The sequence below is a fragment of the Ostrinia nubilalis genome, chromosome 14 (assembly GCF_963855985.1).
Source record: "Ostrinia nubilalis chromosome 14, ilOstNubi1.1, whole genome shotgun sequence".
NCBI lineage: Eukaryota > Metazoa > Arthropoda > Insecta > Lepidoptera > Crambidae > Ostrinia > Ostrinia nubilalis.
The window spans coordinates 3,491,715-3,515,370 of NC_087101.1; the positions used below are offsets into that span (position 1 = coordinate 3,491,715).

At 35.5% G+C, this 23,656-nt stretch overlaps 1 protein-coding gene across 1 annotated transcript; it reads left to right on the top strand.

Annotated features, from left to right (window-relative positions):
- Positions 1-2,236: 2,236 nt before the first annotated feature.
- Positions 2,237-21,636, top strand: LOC135077807 (connectin-like). Its single transcript, XM_063972349.1, has 3 exons — positions 2,237-2,328; positions 18,863-19,936; positions 21,111-21,636. The coding sequence occupies exons 2-3, from the start codon at positions 18,883-18,885 to the stop codon at positions 21,563-21,565; spliced, it is 1,509 nt and encodes a 502-aa protein (XP_063828419.1). The 5' UTR covers positions 2,237-2,328; positions 18,863-18,882; the 3' UTR covers positions 21,566-21,636.
- Positions 21,637-23,656: the final 2,020 nt, after the last annotated feature.

Below are 23,656 nucleotides of genomic sequence, written 5' to 3' on the forward strand. Positions count from 1 at the left end.
GCTTAATGTTGCTGTTGGTGTACCTCTTGTCTGTGATAATTATTGGAACTTATTTAGAAAACATACCCCCGTATTCACTACAAACATTACTATGAGGTCCCACAGTACGTGTGGACGCACACGAACTAATCACAGAGCTCTATTCAACGCTGTGCGTTTGATTTGCTGCTTCACTTAAGCAAGCATCGTTTGTGAAAACGGGCGTTTGTCTGGCTGAAAAGAAAACCAACAATTTGCTTATTACAGTTTAATATTGAGAACGTGATAAAATTCCCAAAGAGCTAATTATCATATAAATAGCCTTTGTTCTAACACAAGTGCATTTCTTTCAGAAAAAACGCAGGTACTGCTCTAAAGCGAGCACATAAAAGTACTTCAATACAAACAATCACTTAAAACTTCAATGGGTTTCAAGTGCAACAAAAAAATCCTTTGCATATAGAAATGTAGACAAAAAGTCATAAAACCTTTCACAATACAAAGTGGAATCAGTTTTGTTTCAACCTTTTCAATCTGCTGAATTTAGCGCTGGTTGTTAAAAGATATTCCTAGAAACGTAAGCTGTTAAAGTGCCTACATAGTTATGGTAAATGAATTTTACCTGCAAAGGGATATTCTTTGAACTTGCTGCAGTTATGAACTATGGCAGCCTATGGTTTTGATTTGGAATATTCTGAGGTAAACCCCACTCTTACATCGAGGTTATTAAATTTGGAGCTTGGAAGCCAAACAAAGGTTGACTATAGATTATGTAGTGAAGAAAGAACTTTCTGTCAGTAATGCCTATGGAACCCAAATAAAGTTTGACAAAGTTTTATTTCTATAGCTTTTTGTTAGTAATACTTACTATATGAGCTCCAGTTCACAACGGCATTTAACTTGCTTCAATGCAGACTGTTTCTGCTTTGTGTTAGGTTTCAGAATAGAATTGGACTTACGGAAAGTCCATATAACCAGTGAAATTATTGAAAATATATTATGATTATTTCGGCATCATTTCCAATGCTAAAATATTCATTATAATTTTACATTATGCAGGTACTTCCGTAGTGCTAAAACAAGTAAAAGGTAAACCAAAAGTACCACGAAACCTTATTACCTAACAATACTTTTATTCTATATGCCTACTAATGTAATTAAAATATTTACAATACTCGTTCTCTCTGGCCCTCTTTGGGATGGTTTGAATCTAGTAAGGACTGAAGTGGAGGTAGCTAGCTAATCATGACAATATCAATGATATGACTCGAAAACGTGATTATGATTAACTCAAGAGTTCCTTCAAAAAGTCTTAACATTTCCGTGTTACAAAAACATTTCCTCGCGTGAATTTCCCGATTCGACAACGTATATTTACTCAAACCGGGATAGCTTCCTCATACTGTTCACCCCAAAATCATAAAAACGATGACTCACATACTTTGCCACCTGGCACCTCTAATGCTATTGAGGTGGAAACGCCAGGCGAAAATGAACCCTCTTTCGAAGTCATAAGTTACGCTCCAGACGATGCCACAACGCAAAACCACGCATGCTTTTATTTGATTAAGCCATAGGAAATTGGAATGTTGTAAATTGTATTAGCCTCGTGAATTCAATCAATTAATTGATTTAATCCATCATGCTAAGGTTACAGAGATAATCCATTGTTACAGCCTTCAAAGGTAATGTTATCCGTAACACGAGAATGCCACTATTATGAGCGGATTTCAAAGACGCATCTCAAATCTGTAATTGTGTTTCAATCAAGCAAATTGTAATTAAATAGGATGAGATTCGAACTTTACAGTTTGAGGGGAAATTGAGTTTATTGCATCATGGTATCCTACCGACAATTATTACCTATTTATATTTATGCACGAAAAGAACTGAAATAGCACTCCAAATAATACAAGTGGTAGTTTCAAAAACATTATTACTTAGTATAGAGGTAGGTATAAAAATACTCTAACTGAAACCCACATAATAACGATATATCACTGAAATACATTCGTGGTCTTTAATTACCGTGTTCTTCCAAAAAAATCACAGAACACTAAAAATACATTTTTAAAACTGCCTTCAAATGTTTCCTACGTCCATCGCGCCCATTGTCAATATACCACAATTATCACTACCTACGACGGACACTGGCCATCAATTCACTTCTTAAATACCCCTATTAAAGTCTGGGGCATCACTCCCCACTATTTCGTGGCACAGGCCGGGGGTAGCTCAGTTGTGATCGAGCGTTCGGTGCGAAGGGAGCGCGCGTTTCGAACTCTACCAACTTACGGTCGGAATTTTCGAAGTGTTGTTAAGTGTTTGTGAACTGACTTTGGATTGTAGGTGAGTTAATGTTTTTGTTGTTTCTTTGCGAAGTCGTAGATTGATTTAGTTTCAGTTTGAGTGTTGTTAGTGACCCCTTTTTTGTGGGTTGTTTTTATTTAGTTGTAATTTTAAATTATTGATATTATTTTATCATACTTATTCTGAAATTTTCGAATTTTTGTTTTCATCAATTTGGGTTGATCTAAATATTCGCAGAATTATTTAACGTATGTAGGTTTTATCAGTAACGCCATTTCATAATGTTTATTTTGCATAGATCATTGTTTCATATCCAAATAAATATAAATACAATGACCGAGTCGGTAGTTCATTGTAAAGCATTTTCCATAATTTAATTATTTAAAACATTGAATAATCATTTCAAACAAGCGTCTAGCGTTTTATAATCCATTGCTAATGAAAATTTAAAATGAAAAAATGAAAATGAAAATGAAATATTTTATTCAGCGACACAAATCAAAAATATTTAACAAAAGTAAATTATTTTAGCGTATATTGCATTATGAAATGAAATGAAAATCCATTGGAAATAATCTAAAATAAATATATAAGAAGGAGCTTTTAAGGACCACGGGAAAAGCACATTTAGAGAAAACGTAAATATAAATTAAAAGCTTTCGCAAATCTCTAGACACCACTTAAGATTAAGCTTGTTATTTTTTAGGGCTTTTTGCTTTTTCGGCAAATGCATTGCGTGTTTGTAATGCTTTTTGGTTAAATTGTCTGATAACTCAATGTTTACAGTTCTTTTAGATATGTTAACGTTCGTTTATTGCAAAATGGTTTGTAAATGATGACTGTTTTCTTAATAAAAGCAAAACTTTCCCAATAAAGAGCTTATTGTATTATTGGGTAGAAAATTCTATGCTTAACACTCTAATATTATAAAGGTGAAAATTTGTGTAGATGTCTGTATCTGTTGTTACTCTTTCACGCAAAAACTACTGAACGGATTTTGATGAAACTTTACAGTAGTATTGTTTATGCGTCGGAATAACATAAAGACTATAATTTACGTTTTGAATTACACGCTGAAAGCCGCGGGCAAAAGCTAGTTTACTACAATTACTCGTATAAAGAAATTAAACAATATCATCATCATTAGAATCGTATCTTTTTATTGAGTTAATAATACAAAGGCGATAAAAACGTAGGTAATAATAAAAATTGTGTCAACAATTTCGTAGTAATAATGATTGTGACTTAAGCAATTAACTTTAGCCTTGGAATAAAATATTATCTAGATTTCTAGAAATTATCTAAGAGTGTTTAGGGATTTCTGGAGAATTTCCATAATATGTAATGAGAAATGGGAGGTTTAGGCACTCCCGACAATTTATAAGGCAAAATCACGGATAATTACTTCTATTATAACATTCTATAAAATATTGTCTTCTTTACGGTTAAAATAAATTTATTCAAAGATTATTTCACAAAAATAGTGTGGAACAAAAGTGGTCTTGAAAGAGAAGTGCATCTTATCTCACCAGCGCAGCTGGCATGTAAATTTGAGAACAAAATCAACTATTTTACTTAGCTCATAAGAATCTTTGTACCTTGGAAAGAAATATAAATTCCAGCTTTATTACTTGTGGCTTGTTAATACATTTTGAATTTGAAACTGGCGTCTTTAAATAGGCACTTACAGGGCAGACATGTTCCATCCTAGACTGCATCTTACTTAACACCAGGTGCGATTGCGGTCAAATACCTGCCTTGTCCTGCATAAAAAGCATCATTTTTATTTCAGAATAGAACTGAATTTCAGAAGCATCTCTATCCATTTCTTAAAAGCATTCCATTCACGTATTTTCATTATTTCTCATAATAATCCTTCTGTCCGCTGAATCAAATAAGTTTGTGGCCGTGCCCAATATAGTTGCTTCGCTGTCAAATGCACTAACAGTGAAATGCACCAAGAATATAAAGCAAAAGGCTTTACTTTGTGGACTTTATCAGAGAGGAGTAAGGTTTAAAATTGGGTGAGGAGTTAAGCTGACCGCATCAATTGTAACGCCTTCGATTTCCGCATAGCGTTATTGTAAGCGTCGACATCCGCATAGAAATTGTCGACGCTTAATTTGTGATATGGCTTTGACACGTCCGCTGAGGTAGCCCTAAGTTATTGTTATAAAGGGGAATAATTACTTCATTGTTATAAACTAACGGTTGATTAAACAAGGAAATAATTGTTCGTTGTTATAAATCAGTGGCTGGTGTAGGTATGTTAACTTATAATTTGTTACAATTGGAAATAAAGGTAACAATCTCTGTTAAAAAGATAGTTATACTCATTAGGGTTGAAGATTGATTATAACTTTACGATTTGTCCATAAACTGTTACAATTAGGAACAAAAAGTAGCTTATGTCAATCTGTTAGGTTTGGACTTTACCAATATTAATTAATATAGGTGATACCTAGGAAAAAGACAACTTTTGTACAAAAGTAAACCACAAAGAAGGCTTGAGGTGTTTGTGATTATTTCTGTTACGGTATTAATTTGTAATATTAATACCGTAACAGAAAGTTATAATATCAGGCTGTATATAGCACTGTTCATTGAACTAAATCAGAATTCAATCAAACCTATACCAGTAGTCCAACAAAATTAATATTTTAATCAATGAAATTTTAATTTGCCCTGTTAACCCGTTAGCCTACTCAAACCGGACGTTGACACGTCTGTGTACCGATTAACTGTCAGCCGCGACTGGTTGCTATCCGGTTTTCATTACGTCACTTCCGGACTTGTGACTGAAACTTCGGCGTGGTAGTGACTTTGGAATTAGGCACTGTAAACTGTGACTTTGTGACGTCATTGACAGTTGCTGCTTTCCGAAATTCAAAGCATGCTTGAAAACTTTCCAAATAGGAGCATAGGCATGACTTTATTGCTTATGTTTAGTCGCAGGTGGCATTTTATGTATAGGTTAATACTAGCCTTTATACAGCTTCGTCGCTATGAGGTAACCAAAATGGACCAAATGTAGAGACAACTGATTCAGTTTCTAAAATGATAAATTTATTAAAATTGCTAGGACAAAAAGTTGGTTTGGGTGTCAATATTATTCGTTGTTAAAAGATATTTTTAATTGTTTTTTATGTCAACTTGAACAAACATACATCTCTTTATGATGTGCATTTTACCAATTTTTAAACTATTGAATACCATATCACTTTTGGTATTTACAAATTATTACCTGTTTCAATACACAAATCAACTGAACATATTGCCAACAAGTTTATTTTAAGCAACAAAAATAGATCACAAGTTAAATTATTGCAAATTTACCCCGCGATACGAAAAACAAACAGCCGTATTCATGGTCTAGTGATTTCTCTGTTGTCTCAATAACAATATTTATTTTCCGACGACCGCTAACAGGCAGTGAAATATCGAAACAAAAACGGATCAAGAGTGAACCGAGCAGACTTGTGGTTCTGTAGCGATTTTTTAAAGATATAGAGGTACACACAGAAAGTGTAAACCAACATTAATTTTGTGTATTTTAGGCTGACTTACTACACCACCTAACTTTGACCGGAACTATAATGATAATAGATGCAATTTTTGTATAGAGTTAGCCTAAAACTGGGATGCACCATTTTACTTTAACTTTGACAAAACTAAAAATCTGTCAAAATCCATACAAAAAGCACTGGTTATCGTTATAGTTACGGTCAAAGTTAGGTGGTGCAACCTCAGCCTAAGTAGAGTTTGTACTATGTCCACGAATAACTGATAAATTAAAATGTAACTCAAAGACACATCACGATTGAATTCCTTCAGTTTTGGGTTTCAGCGAATACTTTGTTTTAAAAAGGAACCCTAAAATAAATAAATATTCTGGAATAAGTATGTAAATGTGTGTACGTGGTGAGTTGGTTCGTCAAGAGCGCTTCAATGCTTGTTGAAATGAGAGAAAAGTTAAAGGGAACAATTTGACATAAACATTAACTTTCTTTCAAATTGACAACCAGTGGGTTTTCTTAATTTATATAACTCAAAGATGACTGACTGACTGACATAGTGATCTATCAACGCACAGCCCAACCACGGGACGAATCGGGCTGAAATTTGGCATGGCAGATGTTATAACGTAGGCATCCGCTAAGAAAGGATTTTACGAAACTCCACCCCTAAGGGGGTAAAACGGGAACCACGCGTACGAAGTCGCGGGCGACCGCTAGTTTGACATACTTTCAAGTTGCCAACCAATGGGTTTTTTCCTATAAAATAAGTTATTCTACTGAACTGAACTGACACAGAAAAGTAAACGTAGTTATGGTTTTTATTTCCCGGAAAAACTAACAAGACAGTGATTTGAGTTCACTGTGTTTTGGATTTTGTGCCACATAAGTAATTGTTGTAGTTCGTTTGACTACCTAACTTTAACGATTCTAACTTAGATGTCAGTCAAGTAAAATAATAATTACGCCCGTATTCACAAACGATGCTTGCTTAAATGAAGCAGCAGATCAAATACACAGCGTTGAATAGAGCTCTGTGATTGGTTCGTGTGTCACCTTGTGCGTCCACGCGCTCTGTGAGACCTCATAGTAATGTTTGTGAATACGGGCATTAGGCACTTAAGCATGGAAAATAGCTAAATCAAATACCCATAAATTAAATACGTTATAGTACATAGTAACACACGTAGACTGATAATATCCATTTTAATCGTTACTATTCTGAAATCACTCGACATTGTGATATTAGAATTACACCTCTACCTTCTCCGTAGCTAAGTCGCGAAGTACCCTAATAGGATCGACACTAATTACTCTGAGCCATCTTGGGACTTCCAATGAATTCCAAAAAATCACACGAAAATCCCCCGGCGTTTTTCGCCCGCCTTTCATAAGACGGCGGTTTTTTACTTTTTTACACAATTTATGAGAATATTGTGTTTGAAGACCGCGGAGAGAGACGTTTTTGCGGTTTCACATTTTTTTTAAAGGCACAGCCGTATTTGGAGATTACTTTCGTGATGGAAAGGCACGTTTTTAATTTTGAGACATTTATGCACAAGATTGGAATAAAAAGATTTGATTTCCCTTAAAGAAGCAATAAAGGAGGAGCGTGAATGATGGAAGAAACTAGATAATACTTAGTTAAACCACTAAAGCCTGGTCCGTGAGCACGTAGAATTTTGTCCAATGACCCCAAGCTACCCATCCTTATCGCTCGCTCGTAATTATGTTGCTGTCGCGCTCGCACACTCACTGCAGGCGCGCGTCGCACAGTCGCGAACTGTATTTGTGTTAGGTAGGATGCAATGCAAAGCTATTGATACAAATATATAATGATTAGTAATTCTATAACAACATGACTTTAAGTTAAAGATAAAATTTCTGTCTGATGTTGTTGTACCTTATTTTTGTACATCAGAAAGTGGATGTTGTCATGTGGTCTATCTTTGTTTAGTATTGAATACTTTCATGAAATAAAAACTATTTCAGTTATCTTGTTTTGTTCTCCACCTGCACTGACAGAACCACATATATCAAAATAAACATACTGAAAATATTTAAGACCTCTATAGTAATACAGCAACAAAATCATACTCGTGCCTACCTGACCTCTCCCGTAAGGTTTATACATTTATACACAGTCGTTATTTTGTATAAGCAATTCGGATCTGACCGCAATACGACAGTAATCTATCAAGACCGACTTATTGAAAGTCTTAAAATAAATCTTCTACTGGAACGAGCATAGATAACTCAGGAATCAACTTTCGGGAACCTAACTCTTATTACAAAGTATTACGTACTGATTTCATATTTTCCCCGCATCTTTATGAGTCGGCCCGGCAAGATTGCTATAAGATTTTGCGACCTCTGTTATTGGTAATTCTCGAGTTATTTTATTCCCATGTGGCCGCCGTCAGCATAAAATATCTTTAAAAATTGCTTTATGGTATTTGAGGTGGAGCGCTGAGGAGGAGGGAGGTCATCAGGATCATTACAATTTTAACTGACAAAGGACAGTGCCAATCCATGTATGGAAGTTGGACTAAGTGTTGCCCAGAATGAAACCATAGTGCATTTTGTTCCTCAGGCCAATACGAATTTGTAAATCGAAGCGCACTGAAATCTATCTCTGGAGTTAAGAGAAAAAAAGAGTTTTGTTTTGAATTATTTACATACAAAATATCATCGATGTATACGTACTACGCATAAGATTTCGCGATTGTGGCATTAAAAAAGACTTGCTATGTTGAACTTAACCATACTGCATCCGTACACCTTACTTTAGTACGACTTCGACATTCTTTATAAGCGATCAAGCGCTGTTGCAGTAGTTTGGTTACTTGACAGAAATTAATTATTTCCAAAATGGAGCAAGTTGGCCACTCCAGACCACTTGCCGGTCGTTTTCGTCTAAAAACAGCTAAGTTGCAGATTCGTATTCTACTGGTGGTAAATTAGTTGATGTACGTTTATTATAACATTTTTGTAGCGTTATTATAATGTTGTTATTAACAATTTCGCGAATTCTTTTGTAATTAAACTTATTTTGACAGATCTCGGCAAAGCTTCTAACTGACCTATAATAAAAATAATGCACCAATATAGCACAGATTTGTACCTACACTTATAAAAAAAAAGTTTCAGTTTCAAATACATAAACACTATCAACTTTTAGATTCATCTATTGCGAGCAAAGTATTCCACATATTGCTCAATATCAATCTTAATACCTAATAACCCAACACAAACTAAACGAATACTGAAATAGGCAAATCTCGGACTCCCAGTAATGACTGCGCAATTATGGATTTCTGTTATCCCCAATACATTCCTATGAAAAGTTCCAACAAGTGGGAACTCGGGCAGAAGTTGAGGGTCTTGTTATAACTCCGACGGTAACAGTTGATAACATTATGCCGATATTTGATATGCGAGGCGAGGAATTAGCGAGCAATCGATGGAGCTGAAATTCGGAATTAAGAGTCTCACGTCGTCTTTTGAAAATATAGTTTCAAACTCAAGTAAAAGCATTATTACGATGTTTTTTTTGGGCAATTTTGGCGATGCCGGGCCACAGCTTTTTGAAAATCAAAGCAAAACTGTACTAAATTCATAAGGCCTTTTATACCACCGCGCGCCGGCTAACTCGCTAGCGGGCAAATTTAAATGCCTGGGCGGGCCACGAAGTGGCAAGGTTTGGCCAGCCTTGAAGTAAGATAGCAAGTTCCTCTGTACTCGCGGAATCCAAGTGAAGCTCGCTTCCACTTTCAGCCTGAACATCACTTTCCATCAGGTGAGATGCAGGCCAAGAGCTTCGTGGATAAAAAAAATACATTCTTAGTTATTTTGTTCCAAATAATTTCAGCAGTTCTTTCATTCACTACCGAGGATTGTTTACGTATACTATGTGCTGAATTGTAATTAAAATTGGAACTAAGTTTTTCAAGAATTATTGTACCTACTTAGGTACGACTATGAAATTCTTAAACCTATAGTTTTGAAAATCTTTATATCGTTACGTGCCACCCTTAAATTGGCTCATTAGACGCGTACACTAATGAGGAAAATTTGAAGGACGTACACAGGTGGTTAACAAGACCGAATTTAATTAAAACAATTATTCATCATCATCATCATCATTTCAGCCACAGGACGTCCACTGCTGAACATATTACAAAACAATTATTAATGGAGATTAAAATCAGTTAAATATTTATATACCAAGTAGGAAACTTATTGATTTATAGTTTTCATTGACTCAATATAAAGAGAATAGTAGCCACGTTATGTATTTCGCCCACAGCCTTGTCAAGAATTGTACCTCCAAAATAATTTTGCTTCCTGTTCAATAGATATCTATATGTTTGAAATTTTTGTTTGTTAAGGAATGTTCCAATATTTGAACATTGCCTTGGTTTTAACGTACAAACAAAAACATTTTACCAATACTACGTAGTTAATACTCTGTACAAACACAATTATACTTAAAACTTTGGACAAAACAAAAACAAACTAAGCTAATCTATTTGTTTAATCTGTTTTACTAACTAAACATAAAACTAAACGATCACAATTCTACGATTTGGTCTGTGAATGTGGTAGCTGAGTTTTCCTCTTCAAAATACTGAGTTCTCAGATATAACAAATTGCCACTTCAGTTTTGTAAGTATACAAAAGGAATTCGAAACCATTTCGTTTTTAGAGCTTTCGCGGCAAAAGCTGTTTGTACTGTATAATGATGTAAAAACAGCTTTGAAACTTTATTGTTAGTTTTAAAATAGTTTTAATGTAAATGTGTCCTCTTAATTTGTTATAAGTCTTCTTTTTAGAATCATTCTATAAATAATGTTATAACTATAACGTTATAAATAATGACCAAAAGTGCCAAAAAACTTGTGAGAGTGACGCATAAAATATCATAACAACACAGCACAAAACTTTTTTTGACTTAACCACGCATACATTACAATAATAATTATTCAGTTCACTTATTTTAGGTACTCATATAATATACCTAATTCTAGGCAAAAATTTTGCCCACACTTTTGGTCATTATGATCTTAGTTATAACAGTATTTATATAGAATGAAATATAACTACGAGTATAGATACATATAAAATTTATGAGACAACAAGAGCCATATATCAACGGCTCATACCTCGCATAAATACTTGCCAACTAATTGGTTCAAGTCACTTAGTTAAAGCTATGGTTAAAGTGAAAACTTTCACTAGTGATGACGGTGTAAGAGCAAACAAACCTATGGTTTCGATATTGAGAAAATAAGTGATTGAATACGATTCACAAATAAATAATAGCTTGGACCCATGAAAACGTGGATTTTAAATTATGTGAGAAAAACGTTTATCGTTCATTTGTTATATTGATTGGAATCTAATTTACCTACCTATTCTAAAACAAAACCTATAAGTAAATAAAATAAATTATATTATTCTATTCTGTATTCTATTCAAGTGAGGTCAAACGTCAGTAAAATCATTAATTCTGAAGTTGCTTCAAAGTGGCGTCTATAGATCCGATTAAAGCGTAGGTATAGAGCATTTCTTAGAATACCTACGCCCGTATTCACAAACGATGCTTGCTTAAGTGAAGCAGCAAATCGAACGCACAGCGTTGAATAGAGCTCTGTGATTGGTTCGTGTGTCACCCTGTGCGTCCACGAGCACTGTGAGACCTCATAGTAATATTTGTGAATACGGGCGCTAGTATGCTATCACCAAGTTTATCATCGGTCCACAATTTCTAAGCCCATTGACTAAACGTTCGAGCACTTGGGTAATTCTCAACATTAACATCACTACGCTAATAATTCATTCCCCGAAATCTAAAGTGGCAACTTTGACGGACTCCGAAGATCCGTAAACTCACTTTGCATTAATTTTGTAAATGATAAAACATCCTTCACGCCTTCGTAGCAACATCTGATAACGTTGCGATGTGATACTTAAGCATTTCGCATTCATTTACATAATTCTTTAGCTTACTCTTAAGATGGCGATTTAGAACGTAAAGCTGTAAGCCTGTGATGGCATTAAATGTGAATTGATATTGGTTTAGATTTGAACATTATAAGATTCTTCATAAATGTATTTTGCTTCTGTAATACTACTACTCTAATATTAAATTGAGAAATATTATGTAATAATAGTCAAAAGGGAACTCACGAGTACCTTTCCAAACAAATCAATGCTCAAGAAATTAACAAGTGTGCCACTTAAACTCGTAGTAGGTACTTGTAGTGTTTCTTCCATCAAAAGAATGACCCTAATACGAGTACGTTACCTATTTATGTCTTATGTATTAAAACTTTGTTATAAGGACTACGGCACAAGCTGATACCGTGATATCTTAATATAAAGTTATTATAAATGTTTTCTTTAATGTTGTTAGTTAAAAGTGGACCAACTCTGTAAAAACATTACGTATTTGTATTCCGTCTGCTCGTTTGCCTCCTGTCACATAAAAAAGAAAAAAAAAGTACTTATTATATTTGAATTTTATTCCTACTGACAGTGTGGTGGTTGTAATGAAGGAATTACGGTTATAATATGACAAAGCATACAAATGTAAGTATTTAAGGAGATTTATAATTTCATTACCGAAGGAAGAAATGTCAGTAAAATTGATATCTGGGGGCACGGCAGTGCCCCCACCAAGTCGAGCAAAAAAGCGGCACGGCCGTACCATCCTTTTCTCGAAGCAATTCAGGCCATTTTCGACCGCCTGTAACTTCGTTGTGGATAAAACTAGAAGGCTGAATTTTCATTAGCTATGCAGGCATTGTAAAGACACGGTATATTTAAAATTTCATTCAATTTGAACCAGTAGTTTAAGAATTATAACGGGTCAAAGTTACTTAATTTTGTCACTCACTGACTGACTCACTGACTCACCGATCATCAAAATTCTAAGGCACTTCTAGCAGACCTAGAAGCTTCAAATTTGGAATATAAGTAGTGTTTGGTGTATGAATCAAGGAAAAACTAAAATATTTGGGGGCACGGTAGTGCAACCGCCAAGTCGAGTAAAATTTTTCAATTTCGGTCCAGTTTTCTAGATACATAACTGCTGTCTACAAAATACAAAAAGAAATGAGATCCCATCAAAAACAATACTTGTCAAAAAAACCAAGTCTCGCAACTCAGTTGTTCTACGGTAAAAAGTTGTGAGATCCATGTAATACCAAGTCCAGGCCAGGAAATCTTTAACGTTTTACATAAATATATTGACTTGGCCATCGCATGAAAACACGTGTAAATTAAATTATTTAGTGCGATGGCCAAGTCAATAATTTATGTAAAACGTTAAAGATTTCCTGGCCTGGACTTGGTATTACATGGATCTCACAACTTTTTACCGTAGAACAACTGAGTTGCGAGACTTGGTTTTTTTGACAAGTATTGTTTTTGATGGGATCATTATTATTGATAGTGTTTGATCCGCTATACACGTGGCGCATGGTCACGTGGCTAGTAAACTTTAACAAAATCCAGTAAAATGCTGCACATAATTTGGACAGGGCCATGCGCTAGCGCAGGTAAGCAAACAGTTTGCGTCCGTGACAAAAAAGGACAGGTGACAGAAGTTCGGCGCGTGATAGGGTGGGTGGGCACCACAGGTAACCTACAACAGATTATCAATTTTTATTGCAAATTCATCCCTATTACAACTGTTTTAGAACCTACAGTTTACCTTGACGTGCCGTTATCTAACATTCTTTTGTATGTAACGCCTTTGTAATGTAATCTAAGAAGATATTCGAGAGCACGTAGTAAAGCTTTGTTAGGGATTTACAAAAGGGCACTATTTGTGCTTAGTACTTATTATTATTGAGTTTAGTTAGTTGTAAAAACTTATATTTATATTTCACCCTTATCGTAAACAATTGAAGTGCTGTTATAGCATCATTTTAATAAACTTTCAAGTGCCAACAATAAATAATCAAAAAGTGCGGCGTTTTTGTTAAATGATAATATTGAATTGTTTGTTTTATGAAACATCCTGCTCTCTTTCCTTATCTGGCAATAAAAAAGAAAGAAAGAAAGAAAAAATATTTATTTGGTATTAAAAATAGAATGATACACATTGACAATATAAAGCAAAAATAATGAAATTGTTGTACCAAATTGGTCTCTGCTCAGTATGAGGCCATAACGTACTCGGGAGCATACAATAAGACATAGGTATAGCCTCTACTTCTTGATACTAATCTCGATATACAAACCGATTTACTTCTACGTTTATTTAAAACACATTATACAAAGCCGTTATATTAGTTTAACCGGATAACATTAAAAAACTGGGCATTCACAAACCCACAATATTCACTGTCCATCAAAAAGACCGCAGGAAATAATTATAAGTTACAACTCGAGGAATGCAAAAACGTTACATCAATTTGGGAATCCGTGACAAAAAATAAGGGACACTTCAGCTTAAGCAGGTACAAATAATAGCAGGTAGGTTAAGGTTTTCTATTATTGCGAAATCGTCACTTTGTATTTTTGATAATACAAACGAAAAAAGGCAGCTACGTGCTTTATGAAAGGTTCCAAAATGTATTTGGGAATAACCAGTTACTTCAACCTGACACATTGATAAAGTTGACTTCCACGTAGAATGTTATTTTTGACAAACAATCGAATTCTTTTTTTTTCTCAATAATAGTGCTCGCTCTATCCGTCGGGCTATGTCAGCAAGCTGAAGTGGCAATGGGCATGGCACATAGTACGCAGAACTGACGGCCGATGGGGCAGAAAGGTTCTGGAATGGAGGCCGCGTACCGGAAAACGCAGCGTGAGACGTCCACCTACAACGTAGACCGACGACATCGTAAAGGTAGCAGGGAAGCGCTGGACGCAGGCCGCTACCAATCGATCAACATGGAAGGCATTGGGGGAGGCCTATGTTCAGCAGTGGACGTCCTATGGCTGAAATGATGATGATGATGATGATGATGAGTGCTCGCTCACTAAAAACAGACCTAAGTTCTTCAAAACTTAGGTTTTTAGGAACAAATGAAATAAGATGACTTCATAAAAGTTGCAGGAAGGCAGAATGCAGGCCACTGTCAATCTGGAAATCATTGGAGGGACTTTTTGTGGCTGAAATTATGATGCAAAAAATACGAACTTATTTCAGAGCTTGTGGAAAATCATTGAACAGCAATAAGTTTTCCACTAAAGGTTAAAATCAGTGTAGGTAATTTCAAGATCAAAAGTTTTAATACTACAACATAATTACGAGTAATACGTAATTTAAAAGTCTACAACTTCATCTACTTATATTCTACGAAAATATTATTTACTTTAGTAAACCCATTTGGTAAGAAGGTTTTCTTTAACAAAATGGCGTCCCACGCTCGGTTCTGGGCTTCAAATAACAAATAACTGTCTCGGAATAATTTCGCTTACGAGTAACACAATATCAGCATAGAAATTAATGAAAGCCGTATTTTTGTCCTATATTTTGATGTTGAGGAATAAGATCTTTCCATTTTTCGAGTTCTTGGAAACTCAGGTGTTTACTTATTTTATTCCCTATAAAAGGACAAACAACGATTTTTACACCATGATTTTTTTAAGTATCCGATACATACAAACTAAGTCTAGATTCGATTAGGCTACGACGACCTGACATGAGGAGATCCGCAGGAGAACCAAAGTAACCGACATAGCTCGCAGAATTGCTAAAATCAAGTGGCAGTGGGTGGGGCACATAGCTCGTAGAGACGATGGCCGTTGGGGCAGAAAAGTTCTCGAGTGGCGACCACGGGCTGGAGGACGTAGCGTGGGCAGGCCTTCTACTAGGTGGACCGACGATCTGGTATAGGTCGCAGGAAGAGCCTGGACGCGGGCAGCGCAGGACCGTTAATTGTGGAAAACCTTGGGGGAGGCCTTTGTCCAGCAGTGGACGTCATTTGGCTGAAACGAACGAACGAACCACGACCTGTATTAGGTACTGTATTAGGTAGAGCACTAATTAATTGTCTATAATGTGCACTGAACCAAACCTGGCTAATTGTACGACATTAGAATGAATAATTGAAAGAATCGTTGCTAATGGATACTTGTTCAACTTACAAAAGCTTGTCTCCAATTAAATGTTTATAAGACTTTATTAGCTCACGTTTTTCTAATTGATTTTATTTACTCCTAAATTGTTTCTCATTTCATTTTACATTCAAAGTTTAGGAAACAACAATATAAGATAATGTTGCCAGTCCCAAAAATTCCGTGGAACCGCCACATAATCGTTCATTTCGACCCTAACTAAACACGTAAAGTTTCGGAACAATATCAGTGATAAAATCTCACGTACAAACGTTTATTTCGTCCTATGTTGAGTGAAACGCCGGGTTTCTTCTAGTGATGGGACAAAGATGACCTACACAAAAAGATTGTAAAGAATTCAACTAGATGGTCCATTGAAAACATATAATTTTTAATCAGTTTAGTAGTAATCTAGTTAAAATTGTGCACCTTTGGTCAAGCTCTGAAAAAGTCATGAAAAACCAGTGTTTTCAGTCAGTCAGTCGGTACTCTAGATTAAGATATAAAACTATCAGTTGAGGTAAATATATTGTTTACCTATCTGAGTAAGCTCATTGAATTCTATTGAATTGCATCTACCATTCATACAAATAAATAAGTAATATAAAACTCAAAGGTGACTGACTGACTGACCCACTGACTGACATAGTGATCTATCAACGCACAGCCCAAACCACTGGACGGATCGGGTTGAAATTTGGCATGCAGGTCGATGTTATGACGTAGGCATCCGCTAAGAAAGGATTTTACGAAACTCCACCCCTAAGGGGGTAAAACTGGATCCACGCGTACGAAGTCGAGGGCGGCCGCTAGTAAATAAATAAAATCTTGCTTATCGATATTTCAAACATCACTAGCAAACGGACCGACATTAGGTAGGGGCTACGCATCGCCGCTCGTATTATTTTAACACCGCATTAGGGACGTGCGACGGCGATTCTCTCGACAATCGTACATTTCTTCACAAAAACGTGTCAACTTGCCGTTAACGTTGCGTTTATAGTCACATTATCATCTTTATCTAAGGCACTGTGGACTTTTGACCTTTGAAAATGATAAGAAAGGTGATGACATTAACATTCTAGCCTTAAAAATTTGTAAAGGCATTATCTGGATGTAAATAAAACCATCTGAACCCAAATAAATGTTACACATTTTGTATCACAGACCCCATATTATTTCAAAAAAATATTGGTTCACCTCTTTTTCTCATGATCTTTGAAAAACTGATATTTAGGTACAAAAACATTTTCTTCATTTATTAATCTCATCAATGTAATTCCAAAAGAACTAGAAAAAGAAATCATAATAATATTACAGAAGCGAACCCTAGTTCTAATTTTAAGCCCTAAGACTTTACTACATTTCTTTATTTTCTGATAAGAAAATCTCCATGATAGTTCTTGTTAGTATTTAGCAAAATAGAAACTGTTTTAAAATAACAAGAAAGATATCAACATTGTCTAGCATGGAATTTCAAGGAATTTATATTTTTACAAGGCTTAGAAATAATCTTTTGTTTACCTTATGAATAGACGATATCCAGAACATCCAGCTTAACAAATGTTTTATACTGTATGTTGTACCTATTATGTGCTATTTTTCAACAAAATATAGATTTAACGATGCTGTTGACTCTACATTGCAAGACACTTTTACTATAGCTTTTTTTTGATACTTAAAGTTATTCTACTGAAAATTGGCCAAACCCTTACCCCACGCCACCTTACCCTTACCCCACGCCACCTTACCCTTGCCCCACACCATTTAATGTCCCATTATTTACCTTAGTGCTCTCGTTTCTACTGTATTTAAAAATACTTGACGTTGTAAAAACCTTACTGATTTCCACTCCACTGTGTTCCCAAGAATTAAGAATAAAGTACCAACAAAAAGTCACGTCTCAACAATTCCTCACTTTTGACACTGCGGAAAGACTTAAGAAACAAAAGCAAAGTTTCATATCGGCACCATTGACGTTAATTAAAAACGTTAGGCGTCTCTTTTTTACTTGAACAGCTTGTAATTAAGCAGAAGAGGACAGAAGAGTGTTCCGACTCTTTTGTTTCGCTCAAACGGTTATTAGGTATTGCATTTTCAAGGCTCGTCTTTTTTTAATTAAGCAAAGAATGTTTTAAGGAGGAATTAGTTCGACAGGTCTTTGTTTTGGGAAATGAGGAAGAATGAAACAACGTATTGGGTACCTTTTCTTTTTATTGAAGCTGCTCAAAAACATTAAATACCTATGTATTTTTAATAAATAGATTATTTCCAAATTAAATAAAAGCACCAACAATAGATAAAGCAATATTCATATTTTAATTCTACTGAAAGCCATCAGTTAAATATCATTTTTTTAATAATTTCAATTGCATAACGAATAAAACACCAATTTAAACCGTAACCCAAAATTATAAACAAATTACTATCAAAATTTCTAAAATTATGTAATTTTACGGCAGTTAAGGACATTAATAGCACGTGCATTATATTGAAATTGATATTGAAAACCGTTAATGGCCGTGGGGCATGAATATGAGTGACAGTTGGGATATCCAGTGTCCACCCCTCATATCAAAATTAATTATAAAGGTGACACTACGTGTATACGTGTACATGTTTATCTAAGACATACCCTTGGAAACAATATTGCACCTATGATAGTAGTGGCAAGTAAAATAAAACATAGCTGCAAGTCTAGTAGGTGCAACTAAATAATATTAACTTACCCTGAAATACCTACAGCTTAAAATAGTAATACTACTAAAAAGTCCAGTTTACTGTAGCTATAACAACTTAGCGTAACTGTTTAATGTTGTTCAAACATACAATTTTAAACAGTGTTCAAAGTAACTTGAATTTGAAATCTTTTACACACATTTGAAACTCAAATTCAGGTTTTAAACTTTACCACAATTTTACGCCACAGTAATTACTAAAGGCAATCTCGCTAAAATGTTTTTTTTTGTTTGTTCCAGGTTACTGAAAGGAAGGGGACATGGAGACCGTAGTCCAATATTTGCTTCTAGCTCTGGCCCTGACTTCAGTGCAAATATCCTACACTGAAAGCCGACTAAATGAAAAACGCAGAGATAAAACTGAGAGACGTTTCCACTCGACGCAGATAAAGGACAATATATGCGAAATAACGGACAGGGAGTCTAAGGTGCACTGCTATTGCGAAAACACCGAAGTGAGGACCGCAACTCGAGCTGACTGCTGGGTTTTCAACGGGGGAATTGACGAAACTGATCCTATTTGGTCTAGCTTCAGTTCCCAACCTCATTTAGAACGGCTCACATTCAACGTTCGCTCCGACGGCGCACTCAAATTCATCCCTCTCCAAGTGATCCACAGAATGAAACGACTGCAAAAACTCTTCATCCATTACGCCACACTCGACAAAATAGAGAAAAGAACATTCTCAAACATGTCCACAGTGCGAGAGATAACATTAATGAACAACAAAATAACGGCATTGGACTTTTCGGCGTTCACAAATCTCCCGGCCCTCGTAAACTTGACTATAAAAGAGAATAAAGTGACCGAGATTCAGAGGGACGTATTCGTCGATTTACCCTCACTCAGAAATCTCGATTTGTCGTTTAACAGCATTAATCTGGCACACGACGCTTGTTTTGAACATCTGACTGTACTCAACGATCTGATACTAGAGGCGAATTCAATTACGATATTGACGAGAGATACTTTTAGAGGCTTGGCTAATCTGACGAGATTGGATTTGAGGTCCAACAAGTTGGCAATGATCGGAGACTTGACGTTCACTGAATTGTGGAATTTGAATGAGCTGCTATTGGACAATAACGAATTGAAATTTTTGTCTGAAAGAGCCTTCGATGGGCTTGTATTGTTGCAGAAATTATCAATGACTGGAAATAAATTGAAGTCGATTAATGAAGGCCTTTTGGAAGGTGTTCGAGGACTTGAGTTATTAGATTTGAGGAACAACGAGTTAGAGTACTTTACGTACGAAAACGTTAAGCCGATAATTGAAAACTTGAAAATGAAGACGTCCGTTCTTTACTTGAGTGGTAAGTTGACGGTTTTATTAGATTCCTATTTTAACAGCACCCTTCAGTCTCAAATTCTCTAATTTGTATTTTGACATAAAACAGCGTGTATAATTGTGCTCTGATTGTATTTGAATTTGAATACCGTATCAAAATAACAATGTAACCAAGGGGTTCTTTTTAAAATCAAGGTGGCCAAAACATTGTACATTTTGAAGGACGTACTTGTCCCATTATAATCATATTTGCCAGAATTCCCTATTGAGTCCAACATATTATTTAGGAGTAAATAGCGCACGCTTCCATGTATTTAGAGAGCACTCATGGGAAGATAAATAACTATATTTTGTGCAAACAAAGGTTCTCCCTACAGGGCCTAATCCCCTACCAGAGCTCCCTTCACACATTAAAGACAATTAATGAGTGTAACAGCTCCCTTTCGCAAGTCAACAATGGCCTTATAACTCGATTTGGGTAGAATGAAAAATGTTTTATTAAAAATCAACAAGCAAACGACTGTTATTATATTTTCGTTAGCATTGACTGGCTCCAGGGAGCTTTTGAATGGCAGCAGTGATGTAATTAGACGATGATTTGAAGAAAACGGCTGGGAAAGTTTTAGTTCTACTTCATTAGCTTAAACAGTTTTAAATAGTCGTGTAATTGAATTGACTAATGAATGGTTTAAAGTATAATTATGTTTACGCATTTGGGCTACTACTATTTTTTGGATAATTTCGTTATTAAAAAGCCAAAATAAAAACATTTCAAATAGTTTGCTATGTAAAAAATTAATGCATTTTTCATCTAGGGTTAATTTTCAATCTAAGAACTAAAGCGACTTTTATTCGCTATAAATAAAATCTAAGGGTTGATTATTTTAAAAATAAAAACTTATAGCATCCATTGGCTGGCAGGGATACATAAAATATGTTTTACATTTTGTTAATTATTTTCACACAAAACACAAACATAATCTGTTTTCACAAAGCCTAGACTAGAGCAAGAATCTCCTAATTAACATAAATCTTACCTTGTACAAACTGAAAGCCGTAGTCTGAGATATAATTTACTTATTGTATTAGATAGTATTATTTATCGTCATTGTTCTAGCTACAAATAAGCCCTCCCCAAACTCACATTACAGCTAAGCTGATTCCGAGTGGCGCTTTACATACTAATGTTTCTGTTACAGGCAACAAACTAAGCTGCGACTGTCGCTTGTCCTGGATCCAGATGCTAAGAAACGAATCAAAAAGCGAAATACTCCGAGCAGCATTAGATGACGTCACGTGTGTTCTCGAAAAAGTCGACAGATCCCCAAATGACGTCAACTTTGATGTCCCAAAAAGTTTGTACGAGCTCGTCACTAACAACGCACCCCAAGATCCTAATTATGAAACCTTTTATGAAGAAACGAGTCAGGCGTTCAAAGAAACGACTGCTCAACCAGTTGTGAAGAGCCAAATCTCGATATTTGACGTGCCAATCGAAACTTTGCCGTGTCCGAGTGAATTGGTACAGAATAAAGAAGATTCTTTAATGCTGTCATCGAAAGATGAAAGCTATTGGCAGCCTGGGTCGAGCTGTAGCGTTTTGTCAAGTTTAACATTAATAGTCACGTTAGGTTTAGTGTGTGTGTTGTTATAAGTAGGTTTAGAATTTTGTAAGTTAAACTTTTATACTTCGTCTGCTGAGTTAACTTTGATTTTTATTATAGATGCCAAAAGTAAGTAACTTATGCGATTATTTTAAAGTGATTTTCCTATTTACAACAAAATCAGTCAAAACTACTATTACAGCACGCTTAAGGAGCTATAATTTATTTTCTCTAAAACAAGGAGAGTACTAAAACTTGAATCAAAGCTGGTATTGGGCTCAATCTTAGAATTTAATCAATCATCGTTGTAAAACTTTTCAGCTCGAGTTATGGGCTTAGTTATGACCTCAATACTATTTCAAAATAGCTTCTGAATCTTTTGCAGCAATATTTCGAGTCTCAACTTGAGATTTGTCAAGAACAATAACACCAATCTTTTTCTGCACCTTATACTGGGTGGCGCAAAAGTAAAGACCCTATTTGGTTCAGCTATAACATTTTTTCTAAATTAGAAAACTAGATTTAGGTTTTTTTAAATGTATATTTGTGCCATTAAATTTCGTACCATTAGGATTTAAAGATGATGTCTTTTAAATGGTGACCTCCAGAGTTGATACACATTTGAGCCCTATTTATGACATTTTGCATAACTTGCCGTAACACTTCCTGCGATATGTTCGTTATTTCTTGACGAATGTTTTCTTTTAGAGCTGCGAGAGTCTGTGGCTTGTTCACATACACCCGAGATTTCAAAAAACCCCAAAGAAAGAAGTCTGGACTGGTCAGATCGGGTGATCTTGCAAGCCAAGGCAAATCGCCAAAACGAGAGATAACTCGGCCTGGAAAAGCGTCCGTAAGAACATTGACACAATTATTCCACGTTCTTGGGGAGTAAAACGGTCCATGTTTATTTTCAGTGTATTTTACATTTGTTCACTACACAATTTTCAACAAAAAAATGACAGAAAATGTCATATAAAAAAAAAGAAAGTATTTTCTTTAGTGCCAGTACTTTTGCGCCACCCAGTAAAATCCGGTATGATGACGTAATATTACTTCATTATACCGGTTACTTACTTAAAAATGCGTATAGTAGTTTCACACTGTAAAGCAATTCTGTAATCAAAAAGCGACACTATACACTGCCTACTTTATGTGTGCTACTACAACAAGTACAACTTCTTTCTTCATAAGATAATTTGACATTATTTTTTACATTACATTACACACGGCCACACTGTTAACTATCCATTTCCGTTTTTGCTCTCGCTCTCATCAAATGGTGATTCTTTACGATAGAACGAGATGACATGACCGGCAATGGGTAGTTAACACTGTTGCCGATAGTACATAAGTGTCTGTACATATTAGATAAATATCTACAAAAATCCACCGAAAATCAAACGCACGTTTGCATCTATAATCTAAATCACTGTTCCCTAGATTGTAAGCGAAAAGACTGGTTACGATATGATTAAATTATTTCGCTATAAGGCCCTTTCCCAGTGGTTAAGCACAATAGTTATCTATTTAGGTCGGCATTAAGTAATGGGTTCTGAACTGTGCTGGCTCCTGACATTATCAAGGTCAGAATAGCCGCTTTTGACTAAGAATAGATTTCGTGATAGCCTTTAAGTTTCTGGAGCTTTCTGGAAATTGAAACACATTTAGATATAGCTTTATTGTGTATGTTATAACAATTTTTATTGGTAAAGTCATTGGGCTTTCATAAGCGCCCTCGCCCACTGCGACTTTACGAAACGCGCGACAGCATCGCGATCGCTAATAACGCGCGTTAGTCGCATTTGCAACGCACTACAGAAGCGATGCCAACGCGCTACTAAGCGCGCCTGCATCGCTACAAAAAGGCGCCGTGGGCGAGGGCCCTAAGTGGATGGCATTTGAAGGTGTTAATACATAGTTAAATGAGCAGTTTCCACAAACCTCTTTTGATTGCTTTTGTAGAGCTGTTATTTATACAGCACTAAAAGGATAGGAAACCCTGCAGAGTACACAATTTTAGTGGGCCGATAATTTGGTCCGGTTCCAATTTGTATAAAGAATCGAGTGACGTACATGTTCATATTCGTTCTGTTCATTAACAGCCCGTCAAAACTATAGGCCGACAAAAATTCTGTAGT